Source organism: Scardinius erythrophthalmus (genome assembly GCF_964197995.2).
Source record: "Scardinius erythrophthalmus genome assembly, chromosome: 3".
NCBI lineage: Eukaryota > Metazoa > Chordata > Actinopteri > Cypriniformes > Leuciscidae > Scardinius > Scardinius erythrophthalmus.
This window is the reverse complement of record NC_138223.1, coordinates 603415-625000: the sequence shown is the minus strand read 5'-3', so window position 1 is coordinate 625000 and position 21586 is coordinate 603415. Positions and strand designations below refer to the sequence as shown.

At 39.4% G+C, this 21586-nt stretch overlaps 2 protein-coding genes across 3 annotated transcripts in view; both read right to left on the bottom strand.

Annotated features, from left to right (window-relative positions):
• prozb (protein Z, vitamin K-dependent plasma glycoprotein b) overlaps positions 1-8934 on the bottom strand; it is a 9012-nt gene extending 78 nt beyond the window's left edge. The window contains exons 1-8 of the mRNA XM_081361813.1: positions 8637-8934; positions 7612-7775; positions 5897-5921; positions 5229-5342; positions 2738-2869; positions 2587-2651; positions 2376-2493; positions 1-1792 (exon numbers count right to left, since the gene is read on the bottom strand). The exon at positions 1-1792 is cut by the window's left edge and continues 78 nt beyond it. Coding sequence (XP_081217939.1) covers positions 1296-1792; positions 2376-2493; positions 2587-2651; positions 2738-2869; positions 5229-5342; positions 5897-5921; positions 7612-7775; positions 8637-8715 — 1194 coding nt within the window. The 5' untranslated portion in view covers positions 8716-8934 and the 3' untranslated portion in view covers positions 1-1295. The remainder of the gene's footprint in view (positions 1793-2375; positions 2494-2586; positions 2652-2737; positions 2870-5228; positions 5343-5896; positions 5922-7611; positions 7776-8636) is intronic.
• A 359-nt stretch (positions 8935-9293) lies between these two features.
• Positions 9294-21175, bottom strand: f10 (coagulation factor X). Of its 2 annotated transcripts, none has more exons than XM_081362297.1 (9): positions 21037-21172; positions 20677-20837; positions 18249-18273; positions 18057-18170; positions 17845-17976; positions 12992-13233; positions 12763-12880; positions 10252-10907; positions 9294-9522 (listed from the first exon to the last, which is right to left on the bottom strand). In XM_081362297.1, exons 1-8 carry the CDS (start codon positions 21095-21097, stop codon positions 10288-10290), a joined length of 1473 nt encoding a protein of 490 aa, XP_081218423.1. In that variant the 5' UTR covers positions 21098-21172; the 3' UTR covers positions 9294-9522; positions 10252-10287. The 2 variants fall into 2 exon arrangements, 1 of the variants encoding a protein (XP_081218423.1); XR_014029945.1 differs by having other exon boundaries at positions 9295-9758; positions 10070-10907; positions 21037-21175.
• Positions 21176-21586: the final 411 nt, after the last annotated feature.

Sequence of the window (21586 nt, the reverse complement as noted above, 5' to 3'; positions counted from 1 at the left end):
ATTTACTGTGAAACAAGTTAGTCAAATAATTACAAAGAAACTGCAAGTAACACATGGAATTAAACGTGACGTTTAGTAGAAAGACTGAAATAGTATTTCCTTGTGAAACGTACTTCAATAATCAATGTTTTCTTTTGTATTTCTCATGACCGTAATACGATATTTTGTCTAATCACTAAAAACAAATACTATGACATGGATGTATAAATACTTCATTTAAAGGCCCATCATTGGTCAATCAGTCAGATAGCCCCGCCCCAACACCACATGTGATTGGCTGAGTCAGAAGTTGACATGTCACTCAAACATACAGATCAGTGTTGCAGTGTTTTACTCTTCAGGAATCACCAGTGACTCGGATCATAAAACTGACTAGCTGTAAATGTAATTTTCAAATGCATAATTCTATAATTTGACATTATGCTGATCAGAAGTTGAGGGAGGGGTTACTTGCACAATATCATTCTATAGTGTTATTTTGCAGTAAAATATGACCCACACAGGAGTTTCTCAGGTTCAGTGTTGGGGAAAGTTACTGTGAAAAGTAATGCATTACAACACTGCGTTACTCCCTTAAAAAGTAACTAATTGTGTTTCTTAGTTACTTTTTAAGACCAAACCTTTCACCAATAAAAACTAAAAATCTAAAGTCATTTTTGTTTATGGTTTAACTGAATTATCGAAGGTCAGAAGCAAGTACATTGATCAATGAAGTGAGATTAAATGCATTAAAATATTAGTTTTATTTAACATTTAATTATTGGAGGTTTGTGTATTATTCTGATTTTGCATTCCATAATTTGAAAGAATACTGAACCTTTTTTTGTGCAAGTGAGACGAGAAAGTGCTCACATTTAGTCTAGAACCACAATAACCATCATGTTCACACACACACACGCCTCTTGACAGGAGAGCTGTCAGTCAATAAATGTGAAAAATTAATTCAGATATGTTGCTGTAAATTTAGAAGTAATGCTTTTAGAAGTAATTACTTTACTAGTTACTTAAAAGGGGTTACACTTTATTGTGTTTGTTACAGTGTAATTTAATTGTAAGTAGTGAATAATATAAAAAAATGTACTTACTATAGGGTTAGGGTGGTATTAAGGTTTGTTGCATGTAATTATGCATAATTTACTGTTATTACCATGGCAAGTACATGTAATGTAACAAGGACACTGTAGGATAAAGTGTTACCGAAAAAAGTAATCTGATTACGTAACTCAAGTTACTTGGAATGAGTTGCACACAACACTGCTCAGGTTATTGGTGTCGTTTCTTCATCATCTTCATCATCATTGTTCTTTCTCGGATGCGTGCAGCAGCGGCCGGAGCCAGTGCAAGTGTCGGGACAGCTTGGTGAACACGAGTCCTTTATCACAGCCTCCGACCGACAGAGAAAGTCCCGTCAGGAACGCCGTCTTCCCCTCCACTGTCGCCACGGGACTCCCGGACTTCACCTCACACTTCATCCGTTTGCTTTCAGACTCCTGTCTCTCCATGCAGAACATCTTGTTGGTCATTGAGAATGTGAGGTTGAGAGCGTCCCGACAGTCGTCCAATGAGAGGTAAGCGTGTCTGGTTCCGCCCATGACCACGCCCTCTCGGCCCGCCCTCATCAGGATGTTCTCGCTGAAGTCTTTCTCCGGCAGGCAGAGCGGGATGATGGACATGTGTTCTGGAAGCGGACCCTTCAGCTCCAGGAACGCCAGATCGTTCTCCGGACCGGACGAGTAATGCTTGTGAGGCGTCCAGCTGGAGACAACCAGCGCTGAGCTCGAGTCCCGGACCGCTGGAAGACAAGAGCACGGGCACTTAAAGGGGTAGTAAAAATGAAAATTAGCCCATGATTTACTCACCCTCAAGTCTTCCTAGGTGTATATGACATTCTTCTTTCGGACGAATACAATCAGAGTTATATTAAAAAATGTTCTGAATCTTCCAAGCTTTAATATGGCAGTGAATGGACGTATATTTTTTGAAGTCCATCAAAGTGCATCTATCCATCATAAAAGTGCATCTGTCCACCCCCCCCCACACACACACCTGTCCCACCCACTTCTTAAAACAAAGTTACGCCACTGGCATCTACTGGCAAGGCTGTACTCGCTACTGGTTATTCTGGGATTCTGGATGAGGGAGATTGGCCTGTTCTGTTATTGCCGAGTTTCTGAAGCTCGTGTAAAGACTCCGCCCTCTTCTGAACGGAGGCGGAGCTAAAGCTCATTTGCATTTAAAGGGACACACACTGAAATTTCACAAACACATTCTGGGGACACCATAGATTTACATTACATCTTGTGAAAAGGGGCTTAATATGTCACTTTTAAAGTCACAATTCTTATGTTTTTATGGAACGGTTGGTTAGTGCTCACCGAGAGAGACGTTGCGCTCTGGCAGCGCTGACATACACACGGCTGAAGTCAGCACTGACTTACGGCCCACAACCACACCGTGACAGAAGACATCACCGCTGCCGTTCATGAACCGCACCTGCACACATCATCATCATCATCAAGTGCACTTCTGATTGGCTGAGTATGGTGTCCTGCGCTAGGGATGCTGGGTAACCAGGTCGATTCTCACCTCCCACGGGCATCTTCCATCAGGACAGAAGCTGGACGTCTTCGTCGTTCCACACGGGTTCTGAACTGAGAACATGGAGGAGGTCAGTGTCACATGTTCCACATTATGCAAATGAGCCACAGCAACACAGCCAATGAGAAGTCAGCGGTACCGTTTGGCGTGCAGCTCCTGCCGTTGCTGTGAAGAGTGAATCCGCGTGCGCAGAAGCATCGATACGCGTCAGCCGTGGGTCTGCAGAAGTGCTCGCATGCTAACGGCCCGGCAGACGGACACTGGGATTTATCTGCAAAACATCTTCATGAAGCATCTGACACACACTGAATGTGTCCATCACATGTTCACTAGCATCACTTTAGGGGCTTTCGCACCGGGTAGTTCTAGGAACTTAGTTAGGAATTCCCAGAGAACTAATGGTTCCCATAGGAACGTTTTCCTGGTTGCGTTCGCACCGCCAGTCGGAACTCTGAAGTGATGTGAGACACGCTTGTTGTTGAGACTTTTATTTTGACGGCGCTGAACGCCAGAGCTCACAGTGCTCACATTCTCCTGTTCATTAGTGTACGATCTAACAGTCCTGTCTAATACATCATTATATAGAACTGTTATACACAGACAGTGATGAAGAGTTATTAGCGTGTGTCGTAGCCAGTGATGAAGAGTTATTAGCGTGTGTCGTAACCAGTGGTGAAGAGTTATTAGCGTGTGTCGTAGACAGTGATGAAGAGTTATTAGCGTGTGTCGTAGCCAGTGATGAAGAGTTATTAGCGTGTGTCGTAACCAGTGATGAAGAGTTATTAGCGTGTGTCGTAGCCAGTGATGAAGAGTTATTAGCGTGTGTCGTAACCAGTGATGAAGAGTTATTAGCGTGTGTCGTAGCCAGTGATGAAGAGTTATTAGCGTGTGTCGTAGCCAGTGATGAAGAGTTATTAGCGTGTGTCGTAGCCAGTGATGAAGAGTTATTAGCGTGTGTCGTAGCCAGTGATGAAGAGTTATTAGCGTGTGTCGTAGCCAGTGGTGAAGAGTTATTAGCGTGTGTCGTAGCCAGTGATGAAGAGTTATTAGCGTGTGTCGTAGACAGTGATGAAGAGTTATTAGCGTGTGTCGTAGCCAGTGATGAAGAGTTATTAGCGTGTGTCGTAACCAGTGATGAAGAGTTATTAGCGTGTGTCGTAGCCAGTGATGAAGAGTTATTAGCGTGTGTCGTAGACAGTGATGAAGAGTTATTAGCGTGTGTCGTAGACAGTGATGAAGAGTTATTAGCGTGTGTCGTAGCCAGTCATGAAGAGTTATTAGCGTGTGTCGTAGCCAGTGATGAAGAGTTATTAGCGTGTGTCGTAGCCAGTGATGAAGAGTTATTAGCGTGTGTCGTAGCCAGTGATGAAGAGTTATTAGCGTGTGTCGTAGACAGTGATGAAGAGTTATTAGCGTGTGTCGTAGCCAGTGATGAAGAGTTATTAGCGTGTGTCGTAGACAGTGATGAAGAGTTATTAGCGTGTGTCGTAGCCAGTGATGAAGAGTTATTAGCGTGTGTCGTAGACAGTGATGAAGAGTTATTAGCGTGTGTCGTAGCCAGTGATGAAGAGTTATTAGCGTGTGTGGTAGCCAGTGATGAAGAGTTATTAGCGTGTGTCGTAGACAGTGATGAAGAGTTATTAGCGTGTGTCGTAGCCAGTGATGAAGAGTTATTAGCGTGTGTCGTAGACAGTGATGAAGAGTTATTAGCGTGTGTCGTAGCCAGTCATGAAGAGTTATTAGCGTGTGTCGTAGCCAGTGATGAAGAGTTATTAGCGTGTGTCGTAGCCAGTGATGAAGAGTTATTAGCGTGTGTCGTAGCCAGTGATGAAGAGTTATTAGCGTGTGTCGTAGCCAGTGATGAAGAGTTATTAGCGTGTGTCGTAGCCAGTGATGAAGAGTTATTAGTGTGTGTCGTAGCCAGTGATGAAGAGTTATTAGCGTGTGTCGTAGCCAGTGATGAAGAGTTATTAGCGTGTGTCGTAGCCAGTCATGAAGAGTTATTAGCGTGTGTCGTAGCCAGTGATGAAGAGTTATTAGCGTGTGTCGTAGCCAGTGATGAAGAGTTATTAGCGTGTGTCGTAGCCAGTGATGAAGAGTTATTAGCGTGTGTCGTAGCCAGTGATGAAGAGTTATTAGTGTGTGTCGTAGCCAGTGATGAAGAGTTATTAGCGTGTGTGTGTTGATGTCCAGTGTTGCTGAGCAGAAACACATAATCATGTTTCTCTTGATCCCTCAAAGTCGCGTTGGGTTTTCTCCTCAGAGTAAGATTGAGAGGTTCATCTATCACTGTTTAACATGTTCATAGAGTTAGTTTGTGGAGTAAATATATAGGCTATAATCTGTGTGTGTACACAGCCTTTTTTTAAATGGCGGGCGTTGGTGTTTTGCGTGCGTTCGGCCAATCAGCGAACACTAACGTCACAGTAGTTCCTATAGCTCTGGTTTAGACGACTCTGAAGTAGGAGTAAAGTAGTTCCTCCAAAAGGAGTTCTTAGAACTAAAATCGTTCCTAGTTCCTGCGGTGCGAACGCCAAAAACCGGGAACTTCCGCCAATAGTTCTAGGAACCATGAAAAGGTTCCTCCAGTGCGAAAGCCCCCTATCACTCGTGTAAATGATCTCGTTCACCGGTTTGACAGTCGGAGCCGATGTACATGTCGGAGCAGGTGCAGGTGTAGCCGCCGATCCCGTCCTTACACACTCCGCTGTGTTTACACGGACCCGAGCTGCACTGATCCCCGTCTGAGAACGGGAAGAACGGCAGGAAAATATGAAGCTAAAACGGAGATCAGTTGAAGAGAACAATACAATACTGTGTAGGCTACATGTAAAATTAAAGAATTGAACAATGATAAATAGTGTAAAAACAGGTTAAACACTGCTCTGCCAAAGAAAGTCACTGTTTGGTTACGGCAAATGGTTAAGAGACTGGATGATTATTGCAGTACCGCAATGACATCACGGTTTTCTCCAGAGTGGCTATATATATATATATATATATATATATATATATATATATATATATAAATGAACTAAATAAATAACTTTTTAACAACAAAAATAAACCATCACTGAACTTACTTAAGCTGGACTATGACACTATTTTCTTCTAGAAACAAACTTTGTTGCATTATTTTCCTGTTATCACTGTAAAGCTGCTCTGAAACACTCTGTGTTAAAAATGTACCAATTTAAATACAAACAGTGACTTTTTGTGTTGGACCAGGCAGGCAGCTATCATATAATAGTCATTTCATTTAATTCAAGTATGATTAAACTTTCTAAAGGTCACTTACCATAGTATTTGGCCCAGAACTCATTCTTTACAGAGAAATAAAAAGAGTTGTAATGAGTGAAATTGTTTCAGCAGCATTTAGTTAAATTAGTTATAAAAAAGAATAAATAAAAAAACATAATTATAATGTAGGCCTACTAAGTCATAATTTCGACATGAAAGGTGGAATTTATGACAAAGAAAATTATCAATACATTTCAATGTCATAATTATGAATTGGTATGTCATAATTTCGATTTTCATGTCATACTTGCGATTTATAAAAGTATTTTTTTTTTCTCATGTGATGGATACTGTCTTGATGGGAGGAGTCTATTAGTCCGCGCTCAAGCAAAAGAGCGCGAACTTCAGACATCCCAGAATAATAAGATACCTCAGTCACATCAGAAGAAAACAACAGTCTGTCCTGTAATCTGCCACTGGTGAGTCACGCTTCATTGTCCAAAGCCTGTGATATTTTCATATAACCTCAAATAATATAATTATTGCACTATATTCGCACTAGTGGCGATGGGAGTAAAGAAAAGGTTGTTTTTGAGGTAACGTTAAACATCACGCGTTGAACTGACTATTCGCCTCGTCTGCTGTTTCAGGTTCACGCGCCGCGTTTTTGAAAATGTTTAACCTTTAAAACACTGGAACTCTTTTACATTTTGATCGCGTTATAAAACCACAAGCTCGTTCTGTGTGAACGGCTCACTGCAGTTTAAAGCCCTCATTACCTGTTCCGGCCAGCAGGTGGTGCTGTCAGTCAGCACTCTTCAATAAACCTATTATTGATTCAAATAGCTGATAGTAAGGTGTTCGTTAAATTGATCAAATAAGTCTAACTTCTATGCTGTTCACAGTTTACAATGTGACCTTGTAAATGTATTGTTTTAAAGGGAAATTAAAAAAAATGGTTATGTATGCGTTTAACCCTAGCAAAAAAAAAAAAAAAAAAAAAATAGAAGCTGTGCTGTATCTAAACAAAGAAACCACGTGTTGTTTAGATACCTGCAGTTTAGGTGTTCATTATCTACACTATTATTTTATTATTTTCACCCCCAACAAAAAAGTCCTGGAGTCACCACTGCCCTCCGTATATGTCGACTGATAAGTAGCCACGCGTTTCCATTGCAGATTTCCATTGCAGATTTGCGCAAAACTTTTGCAAAGTTTTCTAAATGTCTATAAAAAACTATTGTGAAATGTCAACGTTCCTTTAACCAATGTTATATGCGACTAAAAGGTCATTTTTTCCTCACGCGATAAGTAGTCAGCTGCGGCGCCGCACTAGCTATATTATTATTAATGTAATTAGTCGTAGTGTTGTGGGTGTCTGGGTGTTTCTCCCTCACTTCTGCTTCAAGATCTTGATAAATTGTGGCATTTCTTTGTTGTATAGAATCCAGTATTCGCGTAATTTATTTGTCTTTAACGAGGACGGTTAATGAAGAACTGTCTCATCTTCTTTCCAAACATACGGTGCCATCTTTAAAGAACGATTGATGTGACCTTTAAATGTTTCCATTGCAGTTTTGCGAAATATTCCTTTTTCGAATTGCCTGAAAACCTCATGCAAGAGTAAAAAAACACTTTTTTGCGATATTTGAGAGTTTTTCCGAAATGTACGTTTCCATTGGGGCGTATTTTCAAATCGCAATTTCAATTTGCGCAATTTGAAGGGTATTGGAGACGCGGTTATTGGTGTGTGGTGATCATCAGATGTCGTACTGTCTTCCGGTCGTCCTCGAAGTATTCCCGGGCCTCTTCTTTGCTGCATTTCTCCTCGATACACTCGCGCTCCAGATTCCCCTGCAGGATCTCCTCCAGCAGAAACGCATTAGCCCGTCTGGAGCGCAGGAGCAGCGAATTCGCCCGCCGGTGAGACCGAAACACTGAAACACACGCCCAACCATCATGACCACAAACATCATCCCAGCTAACAAGGGGCGCGTTTCCCAAAAGCATCGTTGGCCAACTATGATCGCAATTTCCATTGAACTCCATTGGTAACGACGGAACTTGCGACCACATTTGGCTTTGGGAAACGAACAAAGTTACTTTTGAATGTTCTGAAACAAGTAGTAGCATTTAAAAAAACTTACATGTTTCAGAAAAAAGTTCCATGAACGATAAATAATGTCATTTTCAGAACACTATTAAAGACCAGATAAATTTGAACAAACGTTCTGTTAACGTTACTGGAGGAGCCTTTGTTCGTAACTTCAAGAACTTGCCAGAACGTTCCCTGTTCGCTGGGATGCTGTGAAGAAATCAGTTGACAAATTCACATCCTGAAGTCATTCTGATCACAGCGGTTTGAGGAACAACACGACCAGTGAATGTCCTAATCTAACTCTTTAAATCAGCAAAACAAGGATCGAGAGTAACATGGGAACGGTCTCAGAACAAACGTTATTCCAGGAACGTTAATAATGAACGTTTGCTCAAAGTTATCTGGTCTTCAATAAAGTTCTCAAAACGTTCGCACTAAAATATTATCTATACTTCGTTCATGGAACGTGTTTTCTGAAATGTTTTAGTTGGACGTTTATTTAACGTTTTTTAAATGTTACTACTCGTTTCAGAACATTCGAAAGTAAATTTCTCATAATGTTTGCCAAATTATCTAACCTTTCCTTAATGTTTGCACAAGCAGGAAAAAAAGGTTTTTAAAACCTAGACGAGTTTGATACCTTTACATAACTTATTATGAACGTTAGCAAAACGTTCTTAGGTTAGCTGGACTCTCTCACCCGTGCGTTGATCCCTCGACGACACATGATGAATGATCAAGGTGAAGAACAGCAGACGACATATCAGGGATTCCATCATGATCAATCAGAAGAAGCTCCTGACACCTGTCAGTCACGGATCATCAGCTCATCTGTAGCTCCGCCCACAATCAATACAGTCAGTAACTATCCAGAAAGCGCCTTCCTCAGGATACGTGAAGCATTAACAGAAATGATGCGATGCTGACGTCAGCGCATTAAAGCTTTCAGCGCTCTGTGATTAAACTCTGTTAAACGGGCGAGTCTTTCATGTGTATATGGTGTATAAGGCAAAGTTGCGATGATTGTTTGTGTGTGCTCAGCGGTGTGTGTCTGGACTCTAGTCTGTCAACATGATCTCTGAACTCTTCATCTGTGTGTTTGTGAACACGTCCAGAGCCTCCACATACACTGATGTTAGTAAGCTCAATTTAATGTAATGTCTTTATCCACTTGATTTGTCTAATGTATTTGAATTGATGAAATAAAAAAGTTATCAACTTTTGGGAAGAAGGTAAATCTGAAACAAAACAAAACAAAAAAAGCTCATGACAAAAGGAAACAAGTTGAGATTGTTTACAAGTGTACGGCTGCCAGCTTTAAACTTTATACGATAAGAATATGACAGAGACCGCTTATAAAATCAACTGTGTTGTCTTTATTAAAACTGTAAATCTCATTTGAATGAGTCAACATGAAACAGCATTGACAAATCACATTACCTCCATAACATGACAAGATTTAACTAGAAATATTATATAGTTATAGTTATTATTTCATCAATGATGATTTGATTGAATAGGTTCATAAGTGGAGTAAGTTACATACAAGATTATGAAAACAAAAATGGTTTTCTGTAGAATCCCAGCTAACGGGAACGTTTTCAGAAACGTTCTTCCCGTAACATTAACAGAACGCTTGTTCAAAGTTATGTGCTCTTTAATAATGTTCTCAAAACGTTAGCACAAAAACAATCGTTCATTGAACGTTTTTTAAATGTTACTACTCAGAGAACATTCAAAAGTAACTCCCATAATGTCATGAAATGGAATATGTTCCCTTAAAGCAGTAGTTCTTTTTAAATGAAAATTAGCCCATGATTTCCTCGCCCTCAAGTCATCATTGGGTGTAGCATTCTTCTTTCAGACGCATGGCTTCGCTTCAGAAGGCCTTTATTAACCCCCCGGAGCCTGTGGAGCACTTTATGATGGATAGATGCACTTTATGATGGATAGACGCACATTATGATGGATAGATGCACTTTTATGAGCTTCATACTGTTGGTTGCAATTCACTGCCATTATAAAGCTTGGAAGAGCCACGATTATTTTTTTAGGCAAAAGAACGTCATATACACCAAGGATGACTTGAGGGCGAGTAAATCATGGGCTAATTTTAATTTTAAAGTGAACTACTCCTTTAATATCTTCAGTCATTTTGCTTCTCCAGTAAATGCTCTAATACTCTTTTAACATTTGCATGGCTAAAAGAAACCCGTACATTTTCAGGGAACAGAAATAACGTTTTAATAACTTTATGGGAACGTTAGAAAATCATTCTTAGAATATGTTTTTGTTAGCTGGGATAAATCATCAACATGAATTAAGACTGTGTCAACTCGGATAGATTCGCGTCAGACTCTTCGTACAGGCGTCTTCCGAAGCAGCTCTCGCTTTGCTTTGGGTTTCTCCGAAGCTCCCATCTTTGGCATGACTTTAGCCATGGCGTTCTGGATCCACTGGATGTACTTGGAAACCTGCGTGTAGATGCCGTACTTGCCCTTGCGTGCGCATCCCTCGCCCCAGCTCACCACGCCCGTCACGAACCACGTGCCCTTGTAGCGCGTCACATGCGGGCCGCCGCTATCGCCCTGGCACGCGTCTTTCTCCTCCTGGTCGTATCCGGCACAGAACATGCGGTTGGTGATCCGGAACTGGCTGGACTCGATGCACGTAGCACGGTCGACGTACGGCACCGTTAGCTTCTGGAGGACGGTGGACTGAAGCCCGCCCTCGCGCACGCGACCGAAGCCGCTAACCATGCCGTTCTCCTGGATCATTAGCACGCGCTCGGCGAAGTCGTACTCCGGGAGGCATGCGGGGATGATGTAGTCGGTGAATGTGATGGGCTTGCTGAGCTTAATGAGGGCGATGTCGTTGTGGTAGGTGTCCGGCACGAAGTTCTTGTGGATCAGAATCTCGTCTACGTCGTGCATGACCTCGCGACCCTCTTTGACCAGCGTGTCATACTCACCTGACAGAAAGACACAAACGCTAATGAAAACGCCCAAGAACTGATCGAATGCAAATGTGTGCCTTGATTGCAATGCAAGTTAGATAAAAGCATCTGCCAAAATGCTAACATGTAAATAGGGTGTACCCTGTGACAGGCGATCTGACCAATCATAATCCGCCGAATCCGCCATTTTGAATTTGAACTTGAAAAACGGAGTGTACTGACGTCTTTCCACAGTTGGAACAACATACCTTCTGATGTTCATTCACATTTATTTGATGCTATAAATGAACTAGAAGGAAGAGATGATCGGTTCTCGAGCCGCTTTAACTGAGGCGATCTGTCACGACACATTAAAGAGAAACAAAACGGTATTTAATGTTTAAATTTCTTTAAAAATGACCAAATTTGAAATTTGAGACTTTGTTTGATATCAAAAGTAAGCTGGTCTGTCCTGTCTGTCAGTGTGTTGTCAGTGTCCTCTCTGCTCCATGGTGTATTGTTCACTGCGTGAGAACGTGTGTATGAGAGCGGCGTGGCTTGTCAGACATAGCAACAGTAACTTTGCTGGTGTGTTCCAAAACAAGGACAAAATTTGCATTTAAGATCATTCAAAACTTACAGTTTCTCACTTTCGCAAAAACGGATCATGGATTTTTATGACATCACTACGGACTTCAGCGTCTTATCACATCTTGTGTCCAATCAAATGCTCTCTAGAATCTAAAGCTCCGCCCCCTCTACTATAAACACCACCTGGCCGAAGCGAGCGTTGACGCATCACAGAAGAATATGGGTCAGAGATGTGTGTTCGGTTGCTCAAACGCTCTAGCCTGGGTTTCCCCTTGCTGCCTTGCGCGCAGTGCGATTTTATTCTAGGCAGCCTGGATTCCATGGACCAGATTTTCGCCTCAGCAAGGGGACCAATCACAGAACACGGAGCAGCAAGACGATGACGACGTCTATGCGACACACCAAAGCAGTTGTTTATATCTATGGATCCAACATGGCAGCAGACGAGACGTTATTATTATCATTATTGCACAAATGGCAATAGTCGCTGAATGCCATCGTGTACACATAAATCTCTGACCCATCGTCTTCTTCCTCGTCGAATTTCTGTCGCTCTACATACGTCATCTGGTATAATTGAAACGATTGGCAATGAGCTATGTACAGGCGCATTTGATTCGTAGCGCCCAATAAACGGCTCTGGGCATTCGTAAACCACGCCTCAAATACGAGAAAACGAACATGTGGTTCCCAGACCACGTCTCAATGAGACAAGGTCTGACGTTAGCCAGGCTACAAACGCTCCAGTTTTATCCCGTTTTCCAACTGTACGCTGGTTAAGAATGAAATGGCTTGAGTTTATTGACATCTCTACTGTTGAATCCAGTGTATCATCATCGCTCTATTCGCTTCCATGGTGATGTCACCAAACGCTATTGACTATTTGAAAAGGGGGAGAAGCCATTCAATATGTCCCACATTAACTTCCCGTTTCAGTGGAAATTACATCAATGCATCAAACAAAGACACTTCATTGGGACTTTAAGAACTGATCACGTAAGGTTCTTTGGGGAACAAGAAATGGTTGCGAAACCCCCTTTTGGAACCTTTATTTTTAAGAGTGAAGAAAGATTCCATGGATGGTAAAAGTTCTAAATGGGACTGTTGATACAAATAAAGAACATTTATTTGAATTAATGTAATAAAAATTTAGAAAAAAGGAGAAAAAGCACCAAAAAACAAACAATACTGCTGTTAATTTGAAGAATATCATTCAGCTATTCTGTGCATCAAATGTGCATGAAAATATTTCAGTTTTGACACAAATGTTGAAGTTAAAGAAGTTTATAAAAGGCCGTACCTAAAACCACCCTGGTGGAGAGCGACTGGTTCATACAGTGAGCGGCCGACAGAATGAAGTGCTGGTTCAGGATGGTGCCGCCACAGAAGCCGATGTTGTCTTCATTAACGAGAAGAGCCTGAGAGAACGTCCCACGTCAGCAATAACAAACTAAAACTGGCATGTCTCCAAAACCTCAATTAAATATCATGCACAAGAAGAGCCCAAGTGTGTGTGTGTGTGTCTGTACCTGCCACGGACATTCTCCAGGAGGACATTCCACACCGTTGACGATTCTATTGTGTCCTGAAGATGATTCGGGTAAAACCGCCTCCTCCTTTACAATGGACTGCTCGTCGAGGCCGAACATGATCGTCTCGTTAACCGGCGGGATTGTGGCATTTCCGTCAGTCTCAGAGTTGGAGATGTTTGGCATTAGCATGAAGATGCTTCTGGTCTTCTGGAGATGAACGACGCCGCATTTGAAAGGATCTGAAACCAAAGGGTTATTTAACCCTCTTCCTTCCCTTGCGTCCTGCAACAAATCCTTCCCTCGCGGGTCAAAATGACCCGAAGCCCGAAAATTATACCTTTTTTTTCGTCCAGAAAGCTTATTTTATTTTTTAAATATAAATTACTAGATTTAATCAATAAATAAATAGTAATTTAAGCACATTCCTCACATTCTTTCAACTTAAATTCAAAATAACTCACAATTTCATGCATAAACCTTTTAATTCAGCTCTAAATATCTTACATTGGGTGTCTTTGTTTGGAAGCTTGTTTCCGCCACAGAGTGAAAAATAAAAAAGGTAGTTGTGACTATATCTTGCAATTCTGACTTTTTAACACGCAATTCTGACTTTATTTCACGCAATTCTGACTTTATATCTCGCAATTCTGACTTTATTTCACGCAATTCTGACTTTATATCTCGCAATTCTGACTTTATTTCACACAATTCTGACTTTATATCTCACAATTCTGACTTTTTAACACACAATTGCGACTTTATTTCACGCAATTCTGACTTTATATCTCGCAATTCTGACTTTATTTCACACAATTCTGACTTTATATCTCGCAATTCTGACTTTATTTCACGCAATTCTGACTTTATATCTCGCAATTCTGACTTTATTTCACGCAATTCTGACTTTATATCTCGCAATTCTGACTTTATTTCACGCAATTCTGACTTTATATCTCACAATTCTGACTTTTTAACACACAATTGCGACTATATTTAGCAATTCTGACTATATCTTGCAATTCTGACTTTATTTCACGCAATTCTGACTTTATATCTCGCAATTCTGCAATTCTGACTTTATTTCACGCAATTCTGACTTTATATCTCGCAATTCTGACTTTATTTCATGCAATTCTGACTTTATTTCATGCAATTCTGACTTTATATCTCGCAATTCTGACTTTATTTCACGCAATTCTGACTTTATATCTCGCAATTCTGACTTTATTTCACACAATTCTGACTTTATATCTCGCAATTCTGACTTTTTAACACACAATTGCGACTTTATTTCATGCCATTCTGACTTTATATCTCGCAATTTTTACTTTTTAACATAATTGCGACTTTATTTCATGCAATTCTGACTTTATATCTCGCAATTCTGACTTTTTAACACAATTGCGACTTTATTTCATGCAATTCTGACTTTATATCTCGCAATTCTGACTTTATTTCACGCAATTCTGACTTTATATCTCGCAATTCTGCAATTCTGACTATTTCACGCAATTCTGACTTTATTTCACGCAATTTCTGACTTTATATCTCGCAATTCTGACTTTATTTCACGCAATTCTGACTATATCTCGCAATTCTGACTTTATATCTCGCAATTCTGACTTTATTTCACGCAATTCTGACTTTATATCTCGCAATTCTGACTTTTTAACACACAATTGTGACTTTATTTCATGCAATTCTGACTTTATATCTCGCAATTTTTACTTTTTAACACAATTGCGACTTTATTTCATACAATTCTGACTTTTTAACACAATTGCGACTTTATTTTACGCAATTCTGACTTTATATCACACAATTCTGACTTTATATCTTGCAATTCTGACTTTATTTCACGCAATTCTGACTTTATATCTCACAATTCTGACTTTATCTCGCAATTCTGACTTTATTTCACCCAATTCTGACTTTATTTCACGCAATTCTGACTTTATATCTCGCAATTCTGACTTTTTAACACGCAATTGCGACTTTATTTCACGCAATTCTGACTTCACATCTTGCAATTCTGACTTTATTTCACGCAATTCTGACTTTATATCTCGCAATTCTGACTTTTTAACACACAATTGCGACTTTATTTCATGCAATTCTGACTTTATATCTCGCAGTTTTTACTTTTTAACACAATTGCGACTTTATTTCATGCAATTCTGACTATATCTCGCAATTCTGACTTTTTAACACACAATTGCGACTATTTCACACAATTCTGACTTTATATCTTGCAATTCTGACTTTATTTCACGCAATTCTGACTTTATATCTCACAATTCTGACTTTTTAACACGCAATTGCGACTTCATATTTCGCAATTCTGACTTTATTTCACGCAATTTCTGACTATATCTCGCAATTCTGACTTTATTTCACGCAATTCTGACTATATCTCGCAATTCTGACTTTATATCTCGCAATTCTGACTTTATTTCACCCAATTCTGACTTTATATCTCACAATTCTGACTTTTTAACACACAATTGCGACTTTATTTCATGCAATTCTGACTTTATATCTCGCAATTCTGACTTTTTAACACACAATTGCGACTTTATTTCACGCAATTCTGACTTTATATCACACAATTCTGACTTTATATCTTGCAATTCTGACTTTATTTCACGCAATTCTGACTTTATATCTCACAATTCTGACTTTATATCTCACAATTCTGACTTTTTAACACGCAATTGCGACTTTATATTTCGCAATTCTGACTTTATCTTGCAATTCTGACTTTATTTCACCCAATTCTGACTTTATTTCACGCAATTCTGACTTTATATCTTGCAATTCTGACTTTTTAACACGCAATTGCGATTTTATTTCACGCAATTCTGACTTCATATCTTGCAATTCTGACTTTATTTCACGCAATTCTGACTTTATATCTCGCAATTCTGACTTTTTAACACACAATTGCGACTTTAAATCTCGCAAATTTTGACTTTATTTCATGCAATTCTGACTATATCTCGCAATTCTGACTTTTTAACACACAATTGCAACTATTTCACACAATTCTAACTTTATATCTTGCAATTCTGACTTTATTTCACGCAATTCTGACTTTATATCTCACAATTCTGACTTTTTAACACGCAATTGCGACTTCATATTTCGCAATTCTGACTTTATTTCACGCAATTTCTGACTTTATATCTCGCAATTCTGACTTTATTTCACGCAATTCTGACTATATCTCGCAATTCTGACTTTATATCTCGCAATTCTGACTTTATTTCACGCAATTCTGACTTTATATCTCGCAATTCTGACTTTTTAACACACAATTGCGACTATTTCATGTAATTCTGACTTTATATCTCGCAATTCTGACTTTTTAACACACAGTTGCGACTTTATTTCACGCAATTCTGACTTTATATCACACAATTCTGACTTTATATCTTGCAATTCTGACTTTATTTCACGCAATTCTGACTTTATATCTCACAATTCTGACTTTATATCTCACAATTCTGACTTTTTAACACGCAATTGCGACTTTATATTTCGCAATTCTGACTTTATCTTGCAATTCTGACTTTATTTCACCCAATTCTGACTTTATTTCACGCAATTCTGACTTTATATCTTGCAATTCTGACTTTTTAACACGCAATTGCGACTTTATTTCACGCAATTCTGACTTCATATCTTGCAATTCTGACTTTATTTCACGCAATTCTGACTTTATATCTCGCAATTCTGACTTTTTAACACACAATTGCGACTATTTCATGTAATTCTGACTTTATATCTCGCAATTCTGACTTTTTAACACACAGTTGCGACTTTATTTCACGCAATTCTGACTTTATATCACACAATTCTGACTTTATATCTTGCAATTCTGACTTTATTTCACGCAATTCTGACTTTATATCTCACAATTCTGACTTTATATCTCACAATTCTGACTTTTTAACACGCAATTGCGACTTTATATTTCGCAATTCTGACTTTATCTTGCAATTCTGACTTTATTTCACCCAATTCTGACTTTATTTCACGCAATTCTGACTTTATATCTTGCAATTCTGACTTTTTAACACGCAATTGCGACTTTATTTCACGCAATTCTGACTTCATATCTTGCAATTCTGACTTTATTTCACGCAATTCTGACTTTATATCTCGCAATTCTGACTTTTTAACACACAATTGCAACTTTAAATCTCGCAAATTTTGACTTTATTTCACGCAATTCTGACTTTATATCGCAATTCTGAGAAATAAAGTCAGAATTGCAAGATGTAAACTCGCAATTGTGAGATGAAGTCGCAATTATCTTTTAAAATGTTTTATTCTGTGGCGGAAACAAGCTTCCATACTTTGCCGACCTCTTGTGGAAAAAATGTATAATATAAGATGATATTTCATGACTCTAGATGGGCTTATATCTCTATATGGAGTAAATGAGCTGGGTCCTAAAGCCAGTTTCTCTTCAGTGTGCATTCAGATACACATGTAGACATTATACAATCATTTATTGGTAAAATTTTAGCATTTTTAGGTGTTTCTATGTGTACTGAAGCATTCCTCGCATTCTATTCATTCCAAAGGGGGTCAAATTGACTCGTGAGTGAAGGATTCGTAACTTTTTACAACCAAAAAACTCCTCGAAACCATTCATTTTTTTGTGTGTATTCGTGGTTCTTTGTGTGTATTCGTGGTTCAAATGCGACAAAAGTCCTGATGAACACTACATTTTTTATAAAAAACAAAACAAAACAATTCCGGGTCAAAATGACCCAAGGGAAGGATGAAACTGGAAGATAATCGGCGGATAAACGTCTCGCTCACATCAGAACATCATTTACCATTAGAGTGGCACGACTTCCCGTTATCGCCCAGCTCGTAGCCTTTGGCACACGAACAAACAGCGGTTTTCTCCTTCACCCTGCAGAAATGATCACAGCCTCCGTTTTGACTCTCGCAGAGCGCAGGAATCGCTGCAGAGAAACACAGTGTTCAGCGCGCCGCTGGTCTGACGGTCTGTTGTGTGATTACTGAGCATCAGGAGGCTCTTTACCGAGCTCACAGTTGTAGCCCTTAAACCCTTGCTGACAGAAACACGTGTACGGCCCGACCGCATCTTTGCACTCGCCACCATTGAAACACGGCTGAGACAAACACGCGTCTCCATCTGTAGAAACACAACCGCTGGTATCAAGACTTTACCATTAAAACCAAACTGAAGCGCAGGATCGTTACAGGCACTCACCGTAATACACGTGCCAGAACTCATCCTGAGAGAGAAAAGAGAAGAACAACAACAACACGTCCGTCAGATGAAGTCAACTTTCAATGCACACCAGAAGCATTTAGTGGCGTGTTGGTGTTTCATTGGCGTGTCATTCAGACTCAGTGGCGTATCACGGTCTTTATACAGTCCATGTGGTTATTTTTAAAATATGTTTAAACAATTTTCTTCAGATGGTTCAAACAGAAGTCAATAGTTCAACTCTGTCATGGGGGAAATCATAGTGAAAATACTGGCATTTTAATTTTTACTAATGTTCTCAAATTAGACGTTCATCTGTTTTTTTAAATGTTACTGCTTGTTTCAGAGAACATTCAAAAGTAACATTCCCATAATGTTTGAAGAATGATAAAGTGAATATTATAGAAATAACACTTTAATAACTTAATGGTGGGAACACTGTAAACCAGAATAAGTTGGCAAAACTCAAATAATTTAAGGTAATCAGTTACATAAAAAAAATTTAAGTTAAGAAATTGAATGTTTAAGTAAGCAGAACTTGCAGATTTTTATTTTGTAATCATACGTTTGAATTGCTCTTAGCTTGAAATATTTCAGTAAGCTAATTTATACACAACCTAATTTTCATGTAATCTCAACTTAAATCATTTTAGTAGTGGAAAATGTGCTAGCTTTAACTAGCTAATTAAAAAAAAGCTACCTTGCTAATTGGTGACACAATGCTTTGATAGCATTAGCACAGCATAGCACTTGATAAATGCTCAGTAATTTAAAAAAAATTCATACATTATTATTATGCTTATGCTCTTCTCATCACCATGATGGTAACTAGGGCTGTGTATTGGCAAGAATCTGGCGATACGATACGTATCACGATACATGGGTCACGATTCAATATATTGCAATATATTTCGATACTGTGCATAAGGCGATATATTGGGATTTTTTTTAAGTAAAATATATTAAAAATATAAAAAAAAAAAGACATGATGTGCATAAAAGTCAAAGAAGTTTACTTTAGGTAAACAATTCAGTACACAGAAAATCAAACTGCTAGTTTGGGCTTGTGGTTTACAGGTTCTTAGTGAGCAAATGTTTATATGCTCAAGTAGGCCATAATAAAAGAAAATAGGTACATAGCCCCTGTCACAATACAAAACAACAACGTAAACTGGACGAAAATGAATGAAAGTGGATGAAAGTGAACAAAATAAATGTGTCATATTGAAATCAAGTTTTATGTGATAAAAGATTTTAAAAGAACTGGACGCGCGAATGAGGCGAACCGCGCCGCACTAAACGCCTCGTGCCGCAGGACTAAACGCGTCTTTGCATTGACTTAACATTGCAATCACTCGCGCCAGATGCTCTCTTCGCGTTTAATGTGAACGATGCACGCGATTATTACATTTAGAAATAGACAGGCTTTGTTTCCAAATGCACCAAGCAAATATATCCTTTCAACTGTATAAACTTTTATAAAACCAGCCAATATAATCACAATAAACACATCCAAAATGAAATATTTAACATATAGGCTATATAACAACTGCACAACGTCTAATTTGTAAACAAAATTATTTACGCACTAAATCCAGCATAAACTCCGGCACAATTTGCATATGTTTAAACTCTCAAGGTAGACATCACATCCCGAACCTCACAGCAATTGGCTGCCGACTGCGTTTTTCGCTTGATATTTGTATAAAGGAACTGCCCAACTTTTTGACGCTCTCGGTCGCTCTCAACGCTTTCTCCGGTCCGCTGTCAATCCTAAAATGTCCAGTGGACACGCACCGTTATAGGCGAGCCTGGCGAGGACACTAGTGGTGCGTCTCAGCATAGCTATCTAGTGGTAGGGATTTAAACAACATAAACGTGAACCACTGTCTTACGGTCTTAACATGAATATTTTTGGACGTAAAAAAAAAAAAGCATTATATAACACTTAATTTTAGCATTTACTCTCCCTTTTAAGTGTCATGGCAAAGCATGCTGGGAAATAGCAATCCTAGCCCAGTTTCGACATAAATTTAAGTTTTTCTAAATTAAAAGAAACAAGTTCATAGAACTCAAAACAATGAAACAATTCAACTTACTTAAAATGTGTCAGTTTTGTGAACTCAAAAGAAAAAGAAAGTTCTAAATGCTCATAAAAGTTAATTTGATGAAACTAATTTGTATAATTTAAGTTGGCTCTACTCAAACCAGTTCATTATTTTGAGCGTTAGGATTTACTGTGAATGTTATCAAAATGTTCCTAGAACATATTTTTATTAGCTGGGATATTAATATCAATATTTTTCTCAAATGATGTGACCACTGAGGGAATAGTGTCTGTCAGTGTCTGTGGTGGTTGCGTGTTTTGGGCCTAAAAGTGGATAATTGATTTCTTGGAAGATTCCGGTGAAGAACTGAACAAACAGACCGTCTTTTTAACATCCTCGAAGATTTCTCTGGCCTCCTCGTAACTGCAGCGCTCCTCAATGCACTCACGCTCCATGTTGCCCTTCTTCATCTCCTCAAACATGGAGTTTGCGCGCCGGCGGCGGATCAGGATCTGACTAGCATCTCGAGGGCGAAGGAAGACTGGAAAAACACATGACTTCATCATCATTATCAACAGCAAAGCCTCCCTCCTCCAGAAACTGATAGCAGAGGAGTGTTGTGAAATAAACCAAAGCACAGTTAAAATCCCTCTGACATTGACAGGGCCTTAAAGAACGACAGGAACAGAGAAATCAGCCGTCCTGAAGCTTCAGTTTGTCAGATTCGAGACGACACTCACCTTCCGAGCACAGACCGTGCACTAGAAACAAGCACAGAAAGTTCCAGTAGACCCAAGACATGGTCGGTCGTCGGCGTTTAGCTCTTTCACGTTAGAGGATCGTTCAGAAAGCAGAGAGAAGGTCAATGAACTGAGCGCTGGGAGGGAGAGAGAGGAACAGAGGGAGGAGAAACTCAGTCGTTTACACACTGGACGTTCAGTTTAGAGATCATGAAATCAGAGAGAGCTGTAGGAATCCTCACGTTCTCCAAACAAACACAAATGAGATTGGAGAAGCGCAATAATGATTTATGGGTGCTTTAGTAATCTTGAATCAGAATCAGTTCCTCTTGCAGCATCTCTTCTCTTCTCTGATGACGAGGGCGGGGCTATAACCTGTCACTCACATGAGATCAGCCAATAGCAAACCACAACCATCCAATCAATTCCCCACGGACACAATCAAGCCCCGCCCACATTTGTTCTTGTACCAGAAACGGTTTACTCGGATATACGACACAATAGAGGAGAAACGACCAGCACAACTTCACTTTCATGATGACTGAGACAG

Coding starts and splice junctions, on each gene's coding strand:
- f10 (XM_081362297.1), bottom strand. CDS start 21,097: ATGTCTTGGGTCTACTGGAACTTTCTGTGCTTGTTTCTAGTGCACGGT. Junction 18,171..18,248: donor GTTCTGGCACGTGTATTACG/GTGAGTGCCTGT, acceptor GTGTTTCTACAG/ATGGAGACGCGTGTTTGTCT. Junction 13,234..17,844: donor GAAGTCGTGCCACTCTAATG/GTAAATGATGTT, acceptor CTTTGGTTTCAG/ATCCTTTCAAATGCGGCGTC.